Source organism: Schistocerca cancellata, chromosome 6 (genome assembly GCF_023864275.1).
Source record: "Schistocerca cancellata isolate TAMUIC-IGC-003103 chromosome 6, iqSchCanc2.1, whole genome shotgun sequence".
Taxonomy (NCBI): Eukaryota; Metazoa; Arthropoda; class Insecta; order Orthoptera; family Acrididae; genus Schistocerca; species Schistocerca cancellata.
This window is the reverse complement of record NC_064631.1, coordinates 346,078,342-346,099,973: the sequence shown is the minus strand read 5'-3', so window position 1 is coordinate 346,099,973 and position 21,632 is coordinate 346,078,342. Positions and strand designations below refer to the sequence as shown.

The 21,632-nt window shown below is 40.5% G+C and overlaps 1 protein-coding gene across 5 annotated transcripts in view; it reads right to left on the bottom strand.

Moving 5' to 3' along the window:
• Window positions 1–313: 313 nt before the first annotated feature.
• Window positions 314–21,632, bottom strand: part of LOC126190754 (E3 SUMO-protein ligase PIAS3) — a 261,787-nt gene continuing 240,468 nt past the window's right edge. For 4 of the 5 annotated variants that reach the window (XM_049931264.1, XM_049931262.1, XM_049931269.1 and 1 more), the window contains one exon: window positions 314–1,848. In XM_049931264.1, coding sequence (XP_049787221.1) covers window positions 1,517–1,848 — 332 coding nt within the window. In that variant the 3' untranslated portion in view covers window positions 314–1,516. Of the gene's footprint in view, window positions 1,849–9,036; window positions 9,150–21,632 lie in introns of all 5 variants that reach the window. The other variant, XM_049931267.1, reaches the window with a different exon arrangement.

Sequence of the window (21,632 nt, the reverse complement as noted above, 5' to 3'; positions counted from 1 at the left end):
GTTGTAGAAACCTTCTCTCTGTTTTAAATATATGATAGAACAAGATTACTGCTCATATTAAAAGATTTATTAGCTGCCACTATTTGTCAGTTTTTTGCAGGTGAGCAATGAAGACCATTGTCTGAAAACTTAGGTGTGATATCAGTCTTGTTTGCATGTGTTGACAGATCGAAAGCGTCCATTTATGCTACTGATGTTAAAAAGAGCTCTTGGAAAATTGTCGTAATGTAGGCTTCAATCCTATGACAAATTTATTCTTTTTTGAATGCCATTTTATAACATACAGATGGTCTTACATATAAATATGAACTCATTTCACATGTGCAGTCATAATTTAATTCACATTTTGGTCAACATAAATTATTATATATCCAATATCAAAGAAGAGAGATTACAAGTGGAAATATTAGTCACACTGAAGAGGACATCACATACAAGAGAAACTGTACAAGTGTGCAAGTACACAAACACACTGGTTTTCCAGCAACATTTTGCATTCATTAAACAGTCTTACAACTTTACACATTTCAACCTTATACATCACAACTCATTTAGACTTTATCACAAAGGTATCTCATTTCATCTGAAGACTGAGAACAAAATAATAACTCTGCTGGTGCTTTAAATACTTTTGGGTGTTTAATTGGTAAAACTTGGTTTGCATGAAATAACCATCCTACCTTCAGAATGATTTTTACAACAGAAATGTCTCAACATCCTCCAAGGAACTTGCCATCAGTATCAACGTTAAAAGAAGGTATACACCAAATTATATTTACATGGTATGAACACCACATATTAATAGCCTCTGTGCCATAGAATGAAAGGTTATTTGTAGGGAAGCACACCTGCTTCAAACTTCTTTATTAGGAATTAATGTACAGTATATGTAACTCTATATATATCACAGTCCCAAATTTGTTCCTACTCCACTTGTAATACACAGGAGGGGGAAAAAAAGATTTAATAACACATTGCTTAATTTAAAGATGTTTCAAAATATAGTAGGTACAAAAACATTAACCCCAAAAGTTCTGAAGTAAAAATAAGAAATTAAACGCTATGAATTTGAACTCGCACACAAGTTCTTTATAAAAGAATTTTCTGGCAGTGTCTCATGAAAAACATTTCTATAATGCACAGACCAAATTGTAAAACTGCAAGTGCAACTTTAATTACATTAATTACTTTTCTTTTTACAAATTTTAAATTACACCATCTACTAATAAATAATATTTACACTGCAGTAAGCACAATGTCTGAATTCAAAATGACAAAGGCTAATTAGAAATTAAAGAGAATAAAGGAAAAGAAAGAAAATAGTGGATTGCCTAGATCACAATGACATGTAAACATTACAAGTAATACTTTAAAGAGATGCTTTTCTGTAGTTCACTCCCAGCACAATGAACCACTTGTACAAAATAAAGAGTACCTCACTCCTGTTCTCAAAGGTGTATATACACGAACACACGTACACACATAAAGACAAAATATACACTTAATTCATTTCTTTTTAATATGGAGCAGAGAACATGGTTGTTGGTACACCAGGTTGTGGGCTACTTGATTCTGAATCTAATTCCAACATTGTTGGCATTCCTGCAATGAACAAAGAGCTTGGAAAAGATGGTGGAGCCATCCTCAATGGAGTAACAGGATTGGCAGCTGTACTTGTGGGTTGTCCCCCACTTAAACGGGGATCTGGAGTAGATGTCCGTGTGTCTGGTGGGGATGGACTGTCCAAAGTGATAACACTTGGGCTCATGTAGCCAGAGCTGCTTACTGCGTTGAAGCTGCCAACGGGTGCTGAGCTGCTGTTCACAGTACTACTAACACAAGATGAATCTGCAACAATAAGATTAGACACTCAGTTTTGCTAAATATATTTGTACTGTTTCACAATCACAAAGAGAACTGGGAAACTTTATTCAGAATACATTAACCCATTAACTTTTTCACATCAACATTCTGGTATAAAATATGCTTGGTGTTCGAACCATATCAAATTCAGGTTAAAACTCAAGCTTTTGAATGTTATCACCATCTTGTTTGTCTATTGGCAGTGTGACATCACTTGGAGGGTGGGATCTGCATATGCAAATGCAAAAAAATCATTGTTGTGGTATGCTGCCACCTCTCCCACCAGGCACTGACAGAGGTTGAAGGGGAATGGAGACTACCCTCGGCATAATGTAACCCCTTAATGAATCATTATTTTTGGATCTTTTAAGACACTCTGTTTTAAGAGCTCATCTGCAGGCTGCAGTCAGATTATAACCTCGTCTCTGTTAAAAGTAGTCATTCCACATGCTAAATCTATCACTTCTTTTATTACGGAATCCCAATACATTGACACAAGGGAGAGGAAAGAAGATGATATGCGTTTCCATACACACATTATAGACAACCGGTACTCGCAAATCCATGCAGTTTTTCACTGGACACATCGAATCCTTCATTTTCTGCAGAAAGCACAATACTGGTCTAATATCATATTTACATAATATGGGCACAATTTTGTTTTAAGATCACTCTGATAATGGAAGGAATTCTGCACGTTCATATTTTTCCATTGGCTGGATGGGTTTGTGTCTTCATTCTGCAGAGCATTCTAGCATGTTTGGGCACATATTACATAAATATGGTCTTAGTCCAGTATTCTGACATCTGCAGAAAATTAAGGATTTGCTGTGTTCTGTGAAAGACATCCTGGATTTAAGACTACTACATTTCTACACTGCGTCAAGTAGAGAAATCTGAGGAATCAGAGATAGCAGAACACAGTCTTATAGTAGAACACAAGATCAACTTGGAGATGATGAAGGTCCTTTCCCACATATCCAACTACAGGGGTTCAGTAATAAAAAAATCTGTAGAAATTCTCTCGTGTACTGACAATTTTAACAGAGATAGAGGAATAATGTAAGTGGTGCACATGAAGACACCAAACAAAAATCAACTGTTAAGGGAATAGATGATGAAGGTTTACTCCATTCCCCTTCTGTCCTCAATTGCAGCCCAGGCATGGGTGAGTGCATACTGCTGAATTGCCCATTTTTCTGCATTTGCATATCCAAATCCTGCCTTCCAGGTAAAGTCACTCCACCAATGGACATCAGAATTCCAAGTGATGTAACACAACAAATGACGAGCTAAAATGCCAACATAAGAACAAGCATAACTCCGTCTAGGCAGACCATTAACTCCTGACGAATAATGTAATGATAATCTTTGAAAGCTCGAGTTTTAATTCCGACCTGACATGGTCTGAACACTAAGAAGATTTTATACGCAATTCTGGAACAGGTTATGTACTGTACAGCGTATATGTGCCTGTCAAAGGCAATTAACATTTTCATAACCAGATGTATCCAGTGACATAAAACTTAAGTCTGCCAACACCAAAATATACAAACGCCATTCCTTTGCTGTAATTTAGACCTATGCAACGTGTATAAGGAATTACCTAATATACACTAGGAAGAAGGTGAGTGGATAAATGAACTTGTAACCTTGAATTTAAATTATTTTTCTCTTTTGTAGTCATACTGCATAGTTGTTTGGAAAGGAAATGTGCTAAACTATTGGTTACTTTCCTTCAGACATAAATAACTTAACTAACTAGTAAGATTAATGAATTTAGTTGAGTTGCAGTTTTCAGTTAAAATTCTGCAAATTGTAATCCAAACTGCAATTAGTTGGGGGACACCTAACGAGAGAGAGAGAGAGAGAGAGAGAGAGAGAGAGAGAGAGAGAGAGAGAGAGAGCGGGGGGGGGGGGGAGAGACAGAGAGAGAGAGGGGGGAGAGAGACAGACAGAGAGAGAGAGAGAGAGAGAGAGAGAGAGAGAGAGAGAGGGGGGGGGGGGAGAGACAGAGAGAGAGAGGGGGGGGGGGAGAGAGAGAGAGAGAGAGAGAGAGAGAGAGAGAGAGAGAGAGAGAGAGAGAGAGAATTTTCACACTGAACTTTTGATCAATGTCAAATAGCACAAACTGTGATTTTTTTAAATTATTTATTTCCTAGGGGTTTTGATCCTGTAACAGCCTAAGCCCATAATTCTGCACATGGAAAAAACAAAAGGCAATTTAATCAACCACACATGACCAACTATATCTATCAGGAAGCATCAGCTAGGTCTGAGAACTTGTTCTGGTAAATGCTGTTTCCAAGTTGGGTCAGATTCAGTGAGTAGAGTTGGTGGAACATCAATGACATTTTGGTTTTGGCCATAAATTGCAAGACATTAAACACAATGTGACAGGGAGAATTTTGTGGTGGAGGAACCAATGTTTTGACTACAGGGGATATTGAACATATACAGAGAAGGGCAGCACAAATGGTCACAGGTTTGTTTAATTCACGGGAGAGTGCCAAATAGATACTGAAGAAACTGAACTGGAAGGCTCTTGAAGACAAATGTAAATTATCCTAAGAAAGTCTATTAATGAAGTTTCAAGAACCAGCATTAAATGACTTCTCTACGGATATACTACAACCCCCTATGTATCACTCACACAAGGATAGCGAGGACAAGATTAGAATAATTACTGCACGCACAGAAGCATTCAAATCATTCTTCCTGTGCTCCATCTGTGAATGGAACAGCAAGAAACCCTAATAACTGGTACAATGGGATGTACCCTCTGCCTCTGGTTTGCAGAGTATAGATGTAGATACATTCAAAAGCCAAGTACTCTTAGTATTCAACAGCTGTTATAAAATGTATAGAATGTGGCTGATGTAATCTTTTTATTGTTTATATTCTATCTCTATTAATTAATGTATGAGAGTCCGCCCCCAGTAGCTAGGTGGTCAGTGCGACCTAATGTCAATCCTAAGGGCCCGGGTTAGATTCCCAACTGGGTTGGGGATTTTCTCCACTCAGGGACTGGGTGTTGTGTTGTCCTAATATTCATCATTTCATCCCCATCGAAGCACAAGTCGCCGAAGTGGTGTCAAATCAAAAGACTTGCACCCGGCAAACTGTCTACCCGACAGGAGGCCCTAGTCACACGACATTTAGTTAATGTATGAGAGATTCTGCTGGATCTGGTTTCTGAAATGTGTATTTCCCATTTCTCAGCTGAAGTAATTGACGCTATTAGAGAGAAGGAAGGAGGCTAGTGTTGGGCTGGATTCTCCCACTATGTGCCTCTGCTACACGATCCTCTGAACCACATGACCAAATATATTTATCAGGAAGCATCAGTTAGGACTAAGCACTTGTTTTGATAAATGCTGTTTCAAAGTTGGGCCAGATTCAGCGAATGAGGTTGGTGTAATATCAATGACATTTTGGTTTTGGCCATAAATTGTCTGACATTTAACACTGTCTTGACAGGGACCATTTTGTGGTGGAGGAACCAATGCTTTGACTAACACAATGAAGACTGATTTTTCTACAGTTCCTTACACAATCACTGTATCATTTGTAGGTAGAAAGGCTGGTCAATCATGATATCTGGGGAATAAATTTATGGCTGACAATCCAATTCTGTTGAGAGCTAACATGATGTTTAGTTGTTTTTTCAGGTGCAAAACTTTTCCCCCTTTTTAGTGCCTGGTTTGAAATCTCCCATGTGCACTTATTGTGTAAGTTTTTCATAAAAGTGCTGCCATGAAGATTTAAAAAACGAAACTGATGTTAGCATATTGTCTGTCATGTCTAAAATCGCAAACATGCTAAATAAGTGCAACAATGTGTACATAAACAAGCACTGTTACTTAATTGATGTTTCCACCCAGATGATGGTTGGTCATCAGTCACCTGGTTGAAACAGTGTGATCCAAGAGATCCATTTGCACGCAAGAAGAGTGAGGTAGCAATGAAAAATAAGTAGTTTATGAGAGAAAGTAAAGCTGGTGAGGTAGGACTGCTTCAGTGGAGGTGAGAACAAGAATCTCTGTATGGTCTCTCTATATTTGGACATCAATACCTAGAAATGTAGTACAGTATTAATAATTATTTAATTTCATTAACACTTTAGGAACAAAAGTTCATACTTGAAAGCCTCAATAAAATTGCTCTAACTACATGTACATATAAGACTTGAATCTGTGTTACCTGGTGATGGGGACTTTATCCCCAAAAAGAGTTGTATGTAAAATACTGGTGTATTGAATAGACTGTGAGCAAGTGGTACATCAAGTATTAACTATTAACAAAATTAAATATATAATGCGTCATGGTCCTCAGAATAGACGTGTAAAACTGTGAATATGGAGAGTTACATATATTTTTTGTTGTTAAGTTTGACTTCTGTAAAAATACTACGTAAATTATCTCAGTTGTTAAATAAATAAATAAAAGTACTTGGAGAGACTGAAAGGGCCCCAGGAACAAAATGCAGTAGCAATTCGGCAATGGGCAAAAATCCAGTCACAGTTTGCAACAAAATACACTAATGGATTTATTGAATCATGTGACAAACTGTTAGCCAATAATTATCTTCAGGAGAAACGAGAAATGTAGTACACATAAGATATATACACTATCCTACCTTTCAGAATACTTAAGTTCTGAAAGTTAAGATAGTGTATGCAATTTTATAAGTGTCTAGTGGTAGTACTGACACCTGTATTGACACCTGAAGATAAGTACTGGTCAGCAATTCTGTCTCCTAATTTTATAGTTTACTCGTGAGAATATTTCTTTTGATACTACTGGAGTTTTATACTACAGGGCTATTACAAATGATTGAAGTGATTGAAGTGATTTCATAAATTCACTGTAGCTCCATTCATTGACATATGGTCACGACACACTACAGATACGTAGAAAAACTCAAAGTTTTGTTCGGCTGAAGCACTTCAGGTTTCTGCCGCCAGAGCGCTCGAGAGCGCAGTGAGACAAAATGGCGACAGGAGCCGAGAAAGCGTATGTCGTGCTTGAAATGCACTCACATCAGTCAGTCATAACAGTGCAACGACACTTCAGGACGAAGTTCAACAAAGATCCATCAACTGCTAACTCCATTCGGCGATGGTATGCGCAGTTTAAAGCTTCTGGATGCATCTGTAAGGGGAAATCAACGGGTCGGCCTGCAGTGAGCGAAGAAACGGTTGAACATGTGCGGGCAAGTTTCACGCATAGCCCGCGGAAGTCAACAAATAAAGCAAGCAGGGAGCTAAACGTACCACAGCCGACGGTTTGGAAAGTCTTACGGAAAAGGCTAATGCAGAAGCCTTCATTAGCCTTACCGTTTACAATTGCTACAAGCCCTGATACCCGATGACAAAGTCAAACGCTTTGAATTTTCGGCACGGTTGCAACAGCTCATGGAGAGGATACGTTCAGTGCGAAACTTGTTTTCAGTGATGAAGCAACATTTTTTCTTAATGGTGAAGTGAACAGGCACAATGTGCGAATCTGGGCGGTAGAGAATCCTCACGCATTCGTGCAGAAAATTTGCAATTCACCAAAAGTTAACGTGTTTTGTGCAATCTCACGGTTTAAAGTTTACGGCCCCATTTTCTTCTGTGAAAAAAACGTTACAGGACACGTGTATCTGGACATGCTGGAAAATTGGCTCATGCCACAACTGGAGACTGACAGCACCGACTTCATCTTTCAACAGGATGGTGCTTCACTGCACTTCCATCATGATGTTCGGCATTTCTTAAACAGGAGATTGGAAAACCGATGGATCGGTCATGGTGGAGATCATGATCAACAATTCATGTCATGGCCTCCACGCTCTCCCGACTTAATCCCATGCGATTTCTTTCTGTGGGGTTATGTGAAAGATTCAGTGTTGAAACCTCCTCTACCAAGAAATGTGCCAGAACTGCGAGCTCTCATCAATGATGCTTTCGAACTCATCGATGGGGACATGCTGCGTCGAGTGTGGGAGGAACTTTATTATCGGCTTGATGTCTGCCGAATCACTAAAGGGGCACATATCGAACATTTGTGAATGCCTAAAAAAACTTTTTGAGTTTTTGTATGTGCGTGCAAAGCATTGTGAAAATATCTCAAATAATAAAGTTATTGTAGAGCTGTGAAATCGCTTCAATCATTTGTAATAACCCTGTATATGTAAGACTTGACATTATCTGCTAAATGACCTAGAAGTGAGTCAGTTTGTGCAATGGAGTTCAATGGAATGACTCTTAGTGAACAGTTTCCCAGCTTAGTGTCATGTAAGGAGGTATTTTATCATTTAGCATCAAAAGTTCTAATTTACTGAGTGAACCTCTATTCTAATTGTTAACACGCAATACTGCTGGTTCCCTTAAAATATGTTACAAACCCCCAAGGTTGAGTGACCTGAGGGGACTCGGCAAGTTCCTGGACTGCCTATGTGGAAATGGCTAGATTTTTATTCAAACTACAAATCACCAATTTGGCATACTAACCTTTTCCACTGTAACACATAATTCAGTACTATTTCTCTACACTACCCAACAAAACATTATGAGATGTTTGATAATACAAAGTTACAGTCTGCAAGCCATAGATAGTATGTTATAGTGAAACTACGTGCACAAGTGACTGATTCTAATTTACGTATTTTGCAACCAGTACACAGTCACTTACCAACCCAGCTGTAACTCACATCATCACAAGTCCCACATATCTTATTCTATTTTTACAAATCTGTATGGGCTATTGCCATCTGTATAGAAAAAGAGCTTTTTTTAGCTGAAATGATATGGTTGAATAAGCACACATCTATAGTTTGTCTTAGTGTGACATATTTCACTCTAGCATTGGGCATGCAGTGACATTAAACAGATGCCAACTGAAAGCCAACTGTGCTGGAACTCTGCTGCAAAATTCTAACCAGAACATGGAAAATTGTTTCCTAGTCTAACGCATAGTTTCAATGTATCAAGATAATCCACGATTACTAATTAGTGTTCAAATGGATTCAATACAAATTTATTTCAGAAGCGTATCTTCTGTTACCACGGCAGAGATAAAAATGCACTCTATTCCCTTAACATAAGCTTGCAAGAGTACCGAGTGTTATCTTAGATGTTACCACTATTTTGGAAGTGGGAAGAATAATGTCATCTGCAAACAACCTACCTCTAAAAATTTAAGGGAGCATTACAATTCCACAGTAGCATCAATGTGGACAGAATGACTAGAGGAAAACCGAAGTTGCAATGCAAAATCGGTTGATCGGTGAAGATTTATTCCTGAAATTGAGAAATAATGCTAAGAAAAGTGAGGTGCACACATCTGCTGTAGCAACAACACAACTACTTCAAATCAGTTTAATAAGGGCTGTAGCTTGAAAAAGTAACACTTAATACACTTTCTTCCTTGGAAAAGTTTGGACATTACATTCAAATTCACATGTAGCATAACAGACAGTTACACACAAGTTATCTGAAGATCGTTTTGAGGTTCAGAACTATTACTTGTAACATCTTTATTCCAGATGAAAATGTGTCATGCTGCTACATAAGGCCACTACTGTATGCACCTCTAATAGCAACCATCTGAGCAAAGTTGTCTTTGAAAATGAATTAAATTTTCTTGTAAACGCTAAGAAAAAGTAATGTTCTTTGCTTTAATTTCCTGTAGTCCATTTCACATCTTAACAGTGATTTTGTCAAATGTGGGAACTACGGTCCAAGCATTTCATCTTCGTGAACTGGAAGGTGGTTATAACATATTTCCCACCATCATAAATTCAGTCTTCACCTAATTCTCGCCAGGACCTATAAAGCAAACACATGCTCATAATGTCTTTACAATACAGGTGTAAACTGCTTTATAGATTAACACTGAATGATGGTAACAACAGATTTTCACAGCAATACTATCACTCAAATGTTAACATGTAACAAAAATGCAAATTGAGTCTGTCAATTCACCTTACTGCTTATTTTGTGTCTTTGATTTAGACTTATATAGATCAGCAGAACATTTTTATCAATGACATAAAGAGACACCACAAACAGTGCAATAGAACTGTAAGTTAATTTGTTGATTCGTTTATGGAGGACGTAGTAATAGGATCCCTGATGTAGACAATCAAAAAGAGTTGAAAATAAATAAGTTGCCAGGTCCAGTTAGAATCCCAGTTTGATTTTATAGAGAGAGCTCTACGACACAGGCCCCTTAAGGCCGGTTCCCACTAGGGCTGCCGCGCGTCAGCGGCGTGGTTGCCATGGAAACGGCGTCAGCGGCACGGCGCGGCGGGCTCTGCGTCGCGGTTTGACCATGTCGAACCGCTTCCGCTGCCGCTAACGCGCCCCAGGTGCGCGCCGCCAATCACAGACCGCGCTGAGCGTGACGTCAGGTACGGAACCCCGGGCCACGCGAACTTTCGCCGAACCGCTGGCGCGGACGCGGCGGCAGCTATGAAATACTTATCATCCGATTCCAAGGAAACTATTCGGTAGAAAAATTTGATTCTTGGGCATGTTACAGCCTGATATCTTCTCTCGATAAAGAACCGAATTTCTTTTCGTTATTCGTGGTGGTTACTTGCTGTATCGCATTTACGTAAACCTTTACACGAAATTTTAATGAGTGTGCAGAGGTAAAAACGCATTGCGTGGACTTTGCGTACAGTTCATTTTAGGTAATACATTATTGCGTATGAAATTTAGTCAACATATCGAAATTGTTTTTAAAGCTAAGAGCAGGTCGATAGCTATCACCGTTCTCGAGATATTGACTGATATGTCGGCGGACGGGCTGTGCCGTGACCGCGTGAGGGTTGCTCGCGACGCGACCGGTACTTCGTCCTGCTCGTCGTAAACCATGTGGTTGTATCAACCGCAAATTTCGTAAACGGTTCAAGAAATCGAAATGTGTTTTTTGCAAACGATAACTTGTGAAAATTCATGTATTTCGTCGCATGATAAATATCCGAAATCTGTTTATCTACCGAGATATGAAAGTAACTACAGATTTTCAGAAGGGATAGATGAATTTTTTTAAATGGCATTAATAGCATGTCGAATGAGAAGTTAAACCGAAACTAATTTGCTGGTATGTCGTAAGATGTAATTTACTAAATATGTAGAGCTACTGATTATTTCCTTTCTTTTTTCTTTATCCAGTGTACGTTACTGATTCAAGACGTGTTTCGCCTTTTACTTTAAGGCATCTTCGGTGGAATCTAGAATGACTCAGTTTTGTTTTGATCTGTGATACTTGCAGATTATAAAACAGTTCACATCTTTTTTTACGTGAATGACTGATTACTTACAGTGAATTGAGTTTTTGACGGACATATACGTTTCCCCTCACCTGGTCACACGCTGGAGGTTGAACTAAAACTTAGATTATGGAACATAAGCACATCTTCATGTTCGCTCTTTTTTCTTCTGTCACTAGCAGTAGACGTTTTACCGAAAACTCTGATTTAAAGTCGTAACTACAGTGTGTTCACATGTCCCTTCCTGTCTGGTTTGTTTATGTACATGTTGCCAACCTGCAGAATTATATGCTGAAAACTAATGTTTGTTTATTTTTGTTCTCCTTATATCTGTATGTGTGTGTGGCTAGCCAGTGATAGTTATAGAAAGTTGAAAGTGAATCCAGTAGTTGTCAGACAGTGGTTGAAAGATTTGGTGTTCAGCTGATTTCAGTTTTGGTTTAAATGTTTTAAAGAGTGCATGGAAGAGTAAATTCACTGCTTACATTAATAGATAAAATAGTAGAATAGTATTTCAACAGATGATTATTATCAGAATACTATCACCCAACTCCTTTGTCCTCACTCTTTGACGCCCCATAATACGTCCAGTCAACTAACCCCTATTGTTGTCAAAGTTGTGCCGTAATTTCCTCTTCCTCCTCTATTTAATTCCGTACCTCTTCTTTAGTCACACGATCCTCGTATCTAATGTTCAGCATTCTTATGAATCACCACGTTTTGAAAGCGTCCATTGTCTTCTTGACAGAACTGTTCATCATCCACGTTTCACTTACATACAAGGCTGCACTCCACACAAATACCTTTGTAAAATAGTATCCAACCATTAGCATTTATATTCGGTGTGAACAAATTTTCTTTTTCAGAACGCTTTTCTTGCTATTGACAGTCTTCAGTCAGGTTTGCGTCTGCACCAGGAAATGCCTTACAATTTAAAATCTGGTTTCGAAAACTGTTCCAAATATATATTATTCTTTCGTGATTCTTAAGCAAGGTGCTGGCGATGATTACATTATGCTCTGTGGGAAATTCTATCAGGTGGCTTCCACTTTCATCCCTTCCACCTAGCCTTTGTGTTCTTACTGTTTTCGTGTACCTGCTACCGTACCACATTTTAAATTTTTGTCTCGCTTAACTATCTGAATTATCTCTCTTGTCGTACATTGTTTCAATGTGTTAGGAGATAGTGAACAATCGTGAACGGTAGTCATGAAATCTGTTTATGGTGAAATGAGAAAACATAAATAATGAAATATGTGAAAGAGTACATTGTACAGAAAATGAAAAATTGGTATGTCTTCACCCAACTTCGTCTTTCCTTCATGTAGGTGTAAGATATAGTGAATCAAACGCACCGCGCGTTTGAGTGGGTCCTGCCCCGTACCTCAGTGGCTGTCCGTCATTGGCTACCGCTAACGTTTGCCGCTTCCAGATGGGAACGCCAATTCCGCGAGCCGCCGCGTCAACGCGGAAAACGCTTGCCGCTGCTGTTGCCGCGCTCTAGTGGGAACCGACCTTTACTTAGCATGCATTTATTGTGACTCTCTCGCCTAGCACAAAGCCCCAAGCAACTGGGAAAAAGCACAGGTGACTCCTGTATGAAGAATAAAAGATCAACACAAAAAATTACATATCAATATCCTTAATATCAGTTTGCTGCAGAATTCTTTAATATATTCTGAGTTTGACTATAGTAAATTTCCTTGAACAATATTATGAAAAGGACAGATTGCTACTCACTGTAAAAATGACACACTGAGGTACAGACAGGCACAACAAAAGGACTGTTACACATTTAGCTTTCGGCCAAAGCCTTCTCCAGAAATTCACACATTCACACAAGCAAACAAACCTCAAGCCGCTTTGGCCCCACTGCAGATGATTAACAACGGCCTGTGCACACGGACTAGGTTTCCAGATATGTGAATGACTGGAAGACTTCTGAAGTAATAGACTCCAGTATGTTGTCCTCGACGGCGAGTGTTCATCAAAGACAAGGGTGTTATCAGGAGTGCCCCAGAGAGATGCGATAGGACCGATGTAAATATTTTAAGATGTGACCAAAAAGCTTCCATTCAAAGGCTGCATGGTCCAGAATCCTATGCCAATCAAGCAAAACCACTGTGAGCATTGAGGCAATCATACCAATAAAACACCAGGTGGAAGATACCAGTTTGGTAAAACACCGTATTCTGCTATGGGAAAAAGTCCGCAACTGCCTGCTGCACATTCTCATCCAACAGGAATCATCAACCCTTCAAGGTCTTTTTAACGGACCAAAGGCATGATACTTGCATAAGGAGAGATCAGGAGTGCAGGATGGGCAATTGAATGTCACCCACTTGAGTTGGTGTAACTTCTGCGTTATGACATTTGCGATATGGGAACGTGCATTATCAGGAAGCAGCACCTCTTACCACATAGAATTTGGTGCACCATACCCCAACAATGGTTTTCGACAGACATGGTGCCCGTACATATTCTCCATTCTCTGATGGATGTGTACCACTGTTTGTCCTTTGGGAGCCAAGAAAAGAACAACAGCAAGAGGTCCTGGTTGGAAGTATTTGGTAATAACGTCGCCTCAGTTCACGTTTCTGCATTTACTGCACGCACATTGGAAGGACACGAATGTAACACTAAATCCCTGTTTACATGCCAGTATTTATATGCCCACAACAGATTCATGCTACATTGCATATATGCCACAGCAATGCCCTCAAACAGAAACTTTTTTTGATTGCCCCCTATACCTGAATGATCTGACAGAAAGAGTGAACAGCAATCAGTGGTTGTTTGCTGATGATGGTGTGGTGTACACAAAGGTGACTGTACGAGAATACAAGATGACTTGGACAGAATTTATAATTGGTGTTATGAGTGGGAGCGTGCTCTAAATGTAGAATACTGTTCGTTAATGCAAATGAGTAGGAAAAACAATCCTGAAATATCCAGTAGCAAGCACTAACAGTGGGCTGCTTCATGCAGTCCTATCAATTAAATATGGGTGAATGTTGCAAAACATTATGAAATCAAACAAACCCTTAAGGACATTAATAGAGTGAGTTGGTTGGTTGATTCGAGGTTAAGGGTCAAACAGCAAGGCCATCAGTTCCTCAATCCAGGGGTATTTTATCCGTAATTAGTGATGCCTCAGCATAGCACTATCTCTAAAACAGGAAAGGGAAAAAACCATGTCTAAATGCAATTAAAGGAAAGTAAGACGAATCAAAGCGTGAACTGTCATGGAAATTGGAGTCAGAAGTCCCTATGACCTAGTGTGCGGTGTGAGACACCTCAACCCCAACCATCCCACCCCTGCCCCGAAGGTAGCTTGATATCTTATATCTGAAAACGAAAACCATTTTCATGGAAGAAACAGGGATACAGTTCAACTGTCTGTGAATTGCATACCGATATTTTGAGGCAAAGAATTTATAAGGCTTAGCATGGAGGACCAGAAGAAGGGGGCATTCCACTAGGATGTGAGACTCCACAACTACAATGTGGGGGTGACTCATGTAAAATGAAACTATGGGTTAGCCACATATGACCAATGTGGAAGCAACACAGGACACTGGATTTCCTTCTGAAAAGAATGGAATGAAGAGTGCACTCTCTTTGATAGGGCGGAGTTTATTAGAGAGGCCAACAGCCACAAGGTAATCTATCTCTGAGCGAGCTGAGGTCATATTAGCACCCGCAAATCAACACCTGGAACTGTCTACACATATGGAAGACGAGTAATTGCTCCTCTAGCCGAACGGATGGCCAGTTCATCTCTGGGATACTCTCATGCCTTGGGACCCAGAGAGAAACTGACCAATCAGTGCGGCCAAGTTCAGTGAGAAGCTCATGAATAGCATAGGCCACAGAATGACAAGAGTAACATCAGTCAATAGCCTGAAGATTACTCTAGGAGTCATACATATCAAATGCAGTTAAGGGAGGCCCATTTAATAAAGAGAAAGCCTCTGTTAATGGCTATCAGATCTACTGTAAAAACACGAAATGTTCCTGACAACGAAAGGTGTTTCTGACCAGCAGGCGATGTAACATCATATCCTGCCTTATCCAAAGTTTTAAGAGCAGTCATTGTAAAAAATGTTACCACCCTTAAACTCCAGAAGAACTGTACATAACAGACACTGAAAGGTCATGGGAATGACAGACTTTAGGATCTTGAGATAGATTGAGCCTAATATATGGTTAGGGCAACAACCAAAGGGTGTATGCGAGAAAACATAGGGTGCACATTCCAGGGAGGGGAAGCAAAGATCCTGCGAGGCGCATTCCAACCAATAGTCCCACCTGTGGGTGAGTGTCAAAAGTTCAATGACACTTGCAAGCAAAAAGAGTGGGCTACGTGGGATGATCGTGGAACTGTCAGGCGGTGGTTGCATAAAAGACCAAGAGTTGGTACCATGTGAACTAAGGAGGTAAGATCCTTGATTTGGCAAAGAGAGAGACTGCAGGACTATTCCAGTTGTTTTCCGTGGCCAGATGAACTCCACAATGATGGACTGTGTCTAACAATTTTATAGCTGAAGGTGCTGCTGAGCCATAAACTGGCAACCATAGGCCAGCCGAGACGAGATCACAGCCCAGTAAATACAGATATGACTAGCATACTCTGTACATCAAGAGTTGTGGCAGGAAGCAGAGAGTTTTAGGCTTCACATGCAACTAGTCTTTAGTTGACGAATATGGGGCAGCCAAGTCAGCTTTCTACCAAACAGAAGCCCCAAAAAACGGGACTGTGCAACAACGTCCAAATGCTCGGTATCCAAATAGAGTTCCGGGCCAGGGCGGACTGTGGTACCATGAAAGAAATGCATGACCCACATTTTTGCAGGAGAGAATTGGAAACCGGGGAAAAGGGCCCACACAGAGGTCCATTGGTTGGCACTTGGGAGCTGATGTTCAGCTGAGGCTAATGTGTGGGAGCTGTACCAGAAGCAAAAGTCATCAACATACAGTGCAGACTTAACCAGCGGCCCAAAAGAGATCACTAGCCCATTGCTGGCAATGAGGAAGAGTGTGATAGCCAGGACAAAGCCCTGTGGGATGCCATTCTGCTGAACCTGTTGAGAGATCAATGAAGGTACCAGACTCAAACCTGGAACAACCACTGAATAAAAATTGGTAAGGAGGCACGAAAGCCCAAGTTACTGAATGTAAGTAAAATGTGATGGCCTGAAGTGGTGTCATATGCCCTATGTGGGTCAAAAAGGCCTGCAATGAGGTTTGGCATTTAACCTGTAGGACTGCTGTTTCCAAACAGACCAAATGGTTGGCTGTGGATCCTTCTCCCTTGGAAACCACACTGGTAGGGAGAAAAAGGCTCCAAGCCAGGATAATCTACAGGCACTCAATTTCAAGAAGTTTGCAGAGCACGTAGGTGAGGCTAGTTAGTTTGTAGCTGTTGAGAGAAGTTGGGATTTTTGCCTGGCTTAAGGACTGGGACAAAATACTGAAGGGGCGAAACCTTCGGGCTACATAAGGTTGAAGATCGTACGTAGAAGCAGTCTTTGAGTAACATTCATGTGTTTGAGTACCTGATAATGAACTGAACTGGGGTCTGGGGCCGTATTGTGAGATGAGGCAATATGATTCAGCTTAGCGGGGCTGAACATAGAGGGACATTTCAACTAGTCATTTCTGCAGTTAAAAGTTAACTGGATAAAAAGATGGCATTGCTGCCACAATGTGGTTTGCAAGATGTTCTTCAGCAGGAACCATTGTGATGTTACAAAGACCATTGTGAAGGACAGGATCTGGAACATTTGATGTTCACTGGCAGCCCAGAAGACTATGGAACTTGGCCCCTACCCGAAGCGAAGAGGCAGATGTTTCTGGATAGGAGACATAGTGCTTCCAGCATTCCTTCTTACTTCATTTAATAGGATAGTGAGTCTACCAGAAAAAGATGCTTAAAATGATAAGGTTCATCTGCAAAGGATGATATTAACATTTGTTTCATTTAAAAAGCTATAAGAGTTTTCATATATAAAATTTGAGGTATTACTTTTCAGCATGCCCTTGTAATTCCAGCAAGTGAAGGTCATGTCCATTACAGTTCCACTGAATGATCATGTTATGGGTTTTCAGGTTACGAGTGAAGGGGCTGCGAGAACTCATCACACCCGAGTATCACTGCCTGTCACTGATGGGGATGAAACCATATCACTGAGCACTGGTTCAGAATCCGACAGCATGGGGGGCCTGGTCCCTCTGGTGTCACCAGAGTAACCTTGTCCTGATTTCATGCTCCTCCTCCTACTTCTGAGCCCTTGGTGGCTAGGATTCTTTCTTGGGCCTGTCCACAATGAGTGTGGTTATGGATGAAGAGTGGAAGCCTTGAGACCAAAGGTTGCCATTCCTTCAGCTATTGTCTGGCATCTGGTCTCTGGTACATGGGGTTAGGGGTCTCAAGAGGGGGCCCTGTCACTGATTGATGCTGAAGGAGGAAGATGCTTCTCCGGTTGGGTGCGGGAAGTGGTTCCCGAAGAGGGTGACACAGGAACCACAAGAGAGGACGACGATGGGAAAACTGGTTTTCAAAAAAGTTGAGGTCGTGGGGCCAATGGCTGTGACTTTCTTATAATTAGCTGTCAGATTCTTTTACACGCCTCAGTGTATGACAGGTGATAAGAGATTTGTATTCCTGTGTTTTCTCTTCTTCCTTGAAGATTTGTGCAACTGACACGTAAAGGTGGTTGTTCACAAGGACTACTTTTGTGGAGTGCTCGTTTGCAGTTAACCATGTTTTCGGTTTGCCGTGCAGCGGGATGACATATGATCAAAGAACAAGCATCAAAAGTTCCTCGTGGGTGGTGGGAGATAAGGTTTCATGTCACACCTGTAAACCACCATAACTATCATTTTTCCAGGAGGACTTTACCTACAAACACAAAGGTCAAGAACCTGTATTATTCTTCTATCCTCAGGGTCTTTGTTGATGCATCGGACAGAATGTACACCTCGCTGCTGAAGATCAGCTCGTACTTCCTTGTCTGCCTGGAGCATAGCTCCGAGGAAGATAATTCCTTATACCATACTCAAAATCTTGTGTTGAGCAATGGTCACTGGTATGCCACCCAGCTGTAAACATGCTAAGGGTCTATAATCACTAGTAGTCCATTGCACATTTTTCCTAAAGATTCAATTTCTCCAAATCTACCTTTAATATGATCCTGAAAAAATAATAGCTTTGTTATAGTGAAAGTACTCCCATAAGCTCGAGCACATACTATGTATTGAATAAACTGCTTCACTCTTAGATGTCTGCATTGTCCCTCTTCCTATGGGCACCCAGGGTAGGGAAAGCAGTATGATTGTAACTGTCCACATTGAAGTTTCAATTCCTGTCTGAAGAGATGGCCAGATCAGAATGGCCATTGTTTTGGCATAATTTGTTTCATGTGCGAAACGTCCATCCTGATGCCACCTACTCCGACCAAGGGCCTTCTCCAAGGGTACCACCCAGCTGCAGTTAAGGCTACCTGGCACGGCAGCCATTGCCCAAGTAGACAGAGCACCAATTCCTTGACATGCGTGAGTCATCCAGCGATATGGGCACTGAGGCTTTAGGAATACAATGTCACAGTGGTATACAAAATCCGCCACAAACACAAGGACAATGGCTGCCTTTCAAGGAATCCTTTGTCAGAACATAGCAGCATAGCTGCTGAACAGAGTAAAAAATCTAACACTGCTGAGAAACAAAGAAACCCTGAAGGAGGAGGAACTATGATCCCCAGTCAGTCCACACTACAAAAAATTTGGTAGATGAAGGTCAAACTCAGAAGGGGACTATAAATTACTTCAGCCTTACTTTCTTGGTATATTCTTTCATTTACTACCTTTTGGCTGAACGTAGGAAATTGCTGGTCTGATACCAAAGGACCTTGCCGTTGGTGGAGGGCTTGCGTGCCTCAACGATACAGATAGCCATACCGTAGGTGCAACCACAATGGAGGGGTATCTGTTGAGAGGCCAGACAAACGTGTCGTTCCTGAAGAGGGGCAGCAGCCTTTTCAGTAGTTGCAGGGGCAACAGTCTGGATGATCGACTGATCTGGCCTTGTAACACTAACCAAAATGGCCTTGCGGTTCTTGTACTGCGAACGGCTGAAAGCAAGGGGAAACTACAGCCGTAATTTTTCTCGAGGGCATGCAGATTTATTGTATGATTAAATGATGATGGCGTCCTCTTGGGTAAAATATTCCGGAGGTAAAATAGTCCCCCATTCGGATCTTCGGGCGGGGACTACTCAAGAGGATGTCGTTATCAGGAGAAAGAAAACTGGCGTTCTACGGATCGGAGCGTAGAATGTCAGATACCTTAATCGGGCAGGTAGATTAGAAAATTTAAAAAGGGAAATGGATAGGTTAAAGTTAGATATAGTGGGAATTAGTGAAGTTCGGTGGCAGGAGGAACAAGACTTTTGGTCAGTTGAATACAAGGTTATAAATACAAAATCAAATAGGGGTAATGCAGGAGTAGGTTTAATAATGAATAAAAAAAAAAAAAATAGGAGTGCGGGTAATCTACTACAAACAGCATAGTGAATGCATTATTGTGGCCAAGATAGACACAAAGCCCACACCTACTACAGTAGTACAAGTTTATGTGCCAACTAGCTCTGCAGATGACGAAGAAATTGATGAAATGTATGACGAGATAAAAGAAATTATTCAGGTAGTGAAGGGAGACGAAAAGTTAATAGTCATGGTTGACTGGAATTCAAGAGCAGAGAATGGGAGAGAAGGAAACATAGTATGTGAATATGGATTGGGGCTAAGAAACGAAAGAGGAAGCCGCCTGGTAGAATTTTGCACAGAGCATAACTTAATCATAGCTAACACTTGGTTTAAGAATCATGAAAGAAGGTTGTATACATGGAAGAACCCTGGAGATACTAAAAGGTATCAGATAGATTATATAATGGTAAGACAGAGATTTAGGAACCATAGATTATATAATGGTAAGACAGAGATTTAGGAACCAGGTTTTAAATTGTAAGACATTTCCAGGGGCAGATGTGGACTCTGACCACAATCTTTTGGTTATGAACTGTAGATTAAAACTGAAGAAATTGCAAAAAAATGGGAATTTAAGGAGATGGGACCTGGATAAACTGAAAGAACCAGAGGTTGTACAGTTTCGGCGAGAGCATAAGGCAACAATTGACAGGAATGGGGGAAAGAAATACAGTAGAAGAAGAATGGGTTGCTTTGAGGGATGAAATAGTGAAAGCAGCAGAGGATCAAATAGGTAAAAAGACGAGGGCTAGTAGAAACCCTTGGGTAACAGAAGAAATATTGAATTTAATTGATGAAAGGAGAAAATATAAAAATGCAATAAATGAAGCAGACAAAAAGGGATTCAAACATCTCAAAATGATATCGACAGGCAGTGCAAAATGGCTAAGCAGGGATGGCTAGAGGACAAATGTAAGGGTATGGAGGCTTATCTCATTAGGGGTAAGATAGATATTGCCTACAGGAAAATTAAAGAGCTTTGATGGAAACCCAGTTTTTAAGGAAAGAAGGGAAAGCAGAAAGGTGGAAGGAGTATATAGAGGGTCTATACAAGGGCAATGTACTTGAGGATAATATTATGGAAATGGAAGAGGATATAGACAAAGATGAAATGGGAGATATGATACTGCGTGAAGAGTTTGACAGAGCCCTGAAAGACCTGAGCTGAAACAAGGCCCCGGGAGTAGACAACATTCCATTAAAACTACTGACAGCCTTGGGAGAGCCAGTCCTGACAAAACTCTACCATCTGGTGTGAGCAAGATGATGAGGCAGGCGAAATACCCTCAGACTACAAGAAGAATATAATAATTCCAATTCCAAAGAAAGCAGGTGTTGACAGATGTGAAAATTACCTAACTATCTGGTGAGCAAGATGATGAGACAGGTGAAATACCCTCAGACTTCAAGAAGAATATAATAATTCCAATTCCAAAGAAAGCAGGTGTTGACAGGTGTCAAAATTACCGAACTATCAGTTTAATAAGTCACAGCTGCAAAATACTAACACGAATTCTTTACAGACGAATGGAAAAACTGATAGAAGCCGACCACGGGGAAGATCAGTTTGTATTCCGTAGAAAAGTTGGAACACATGATGCAATACTGACCCTACGACTTATCTTAGACGAAAGATTAAGGAAAGGCAAACCTACGTTTCTAGCATTTGTAGACTTAGAGAAAGCTTTTTACAATGTTGATTGGAATACTCGCTTTCAAAATCTGAAGGTGGCAGGGGTAAAATACAGGGAGCAGAAGGCTATTTACAATTTGTACAGAAACCAGATGGCAGTTATAAGAGTCGAGGGACGCGAAAGGGAAGCAGTGGTTGGGAAGGGAGTGAGACAGGGTTGTAGCCTCTCCCCGATATTGTTCAATCTGTATATTGAACAAGCAATAAAGGAAACAAAAGAAAAGTTCGGAGTAGGTATTAAAATCCATGGAGAAGAAATAAAAAC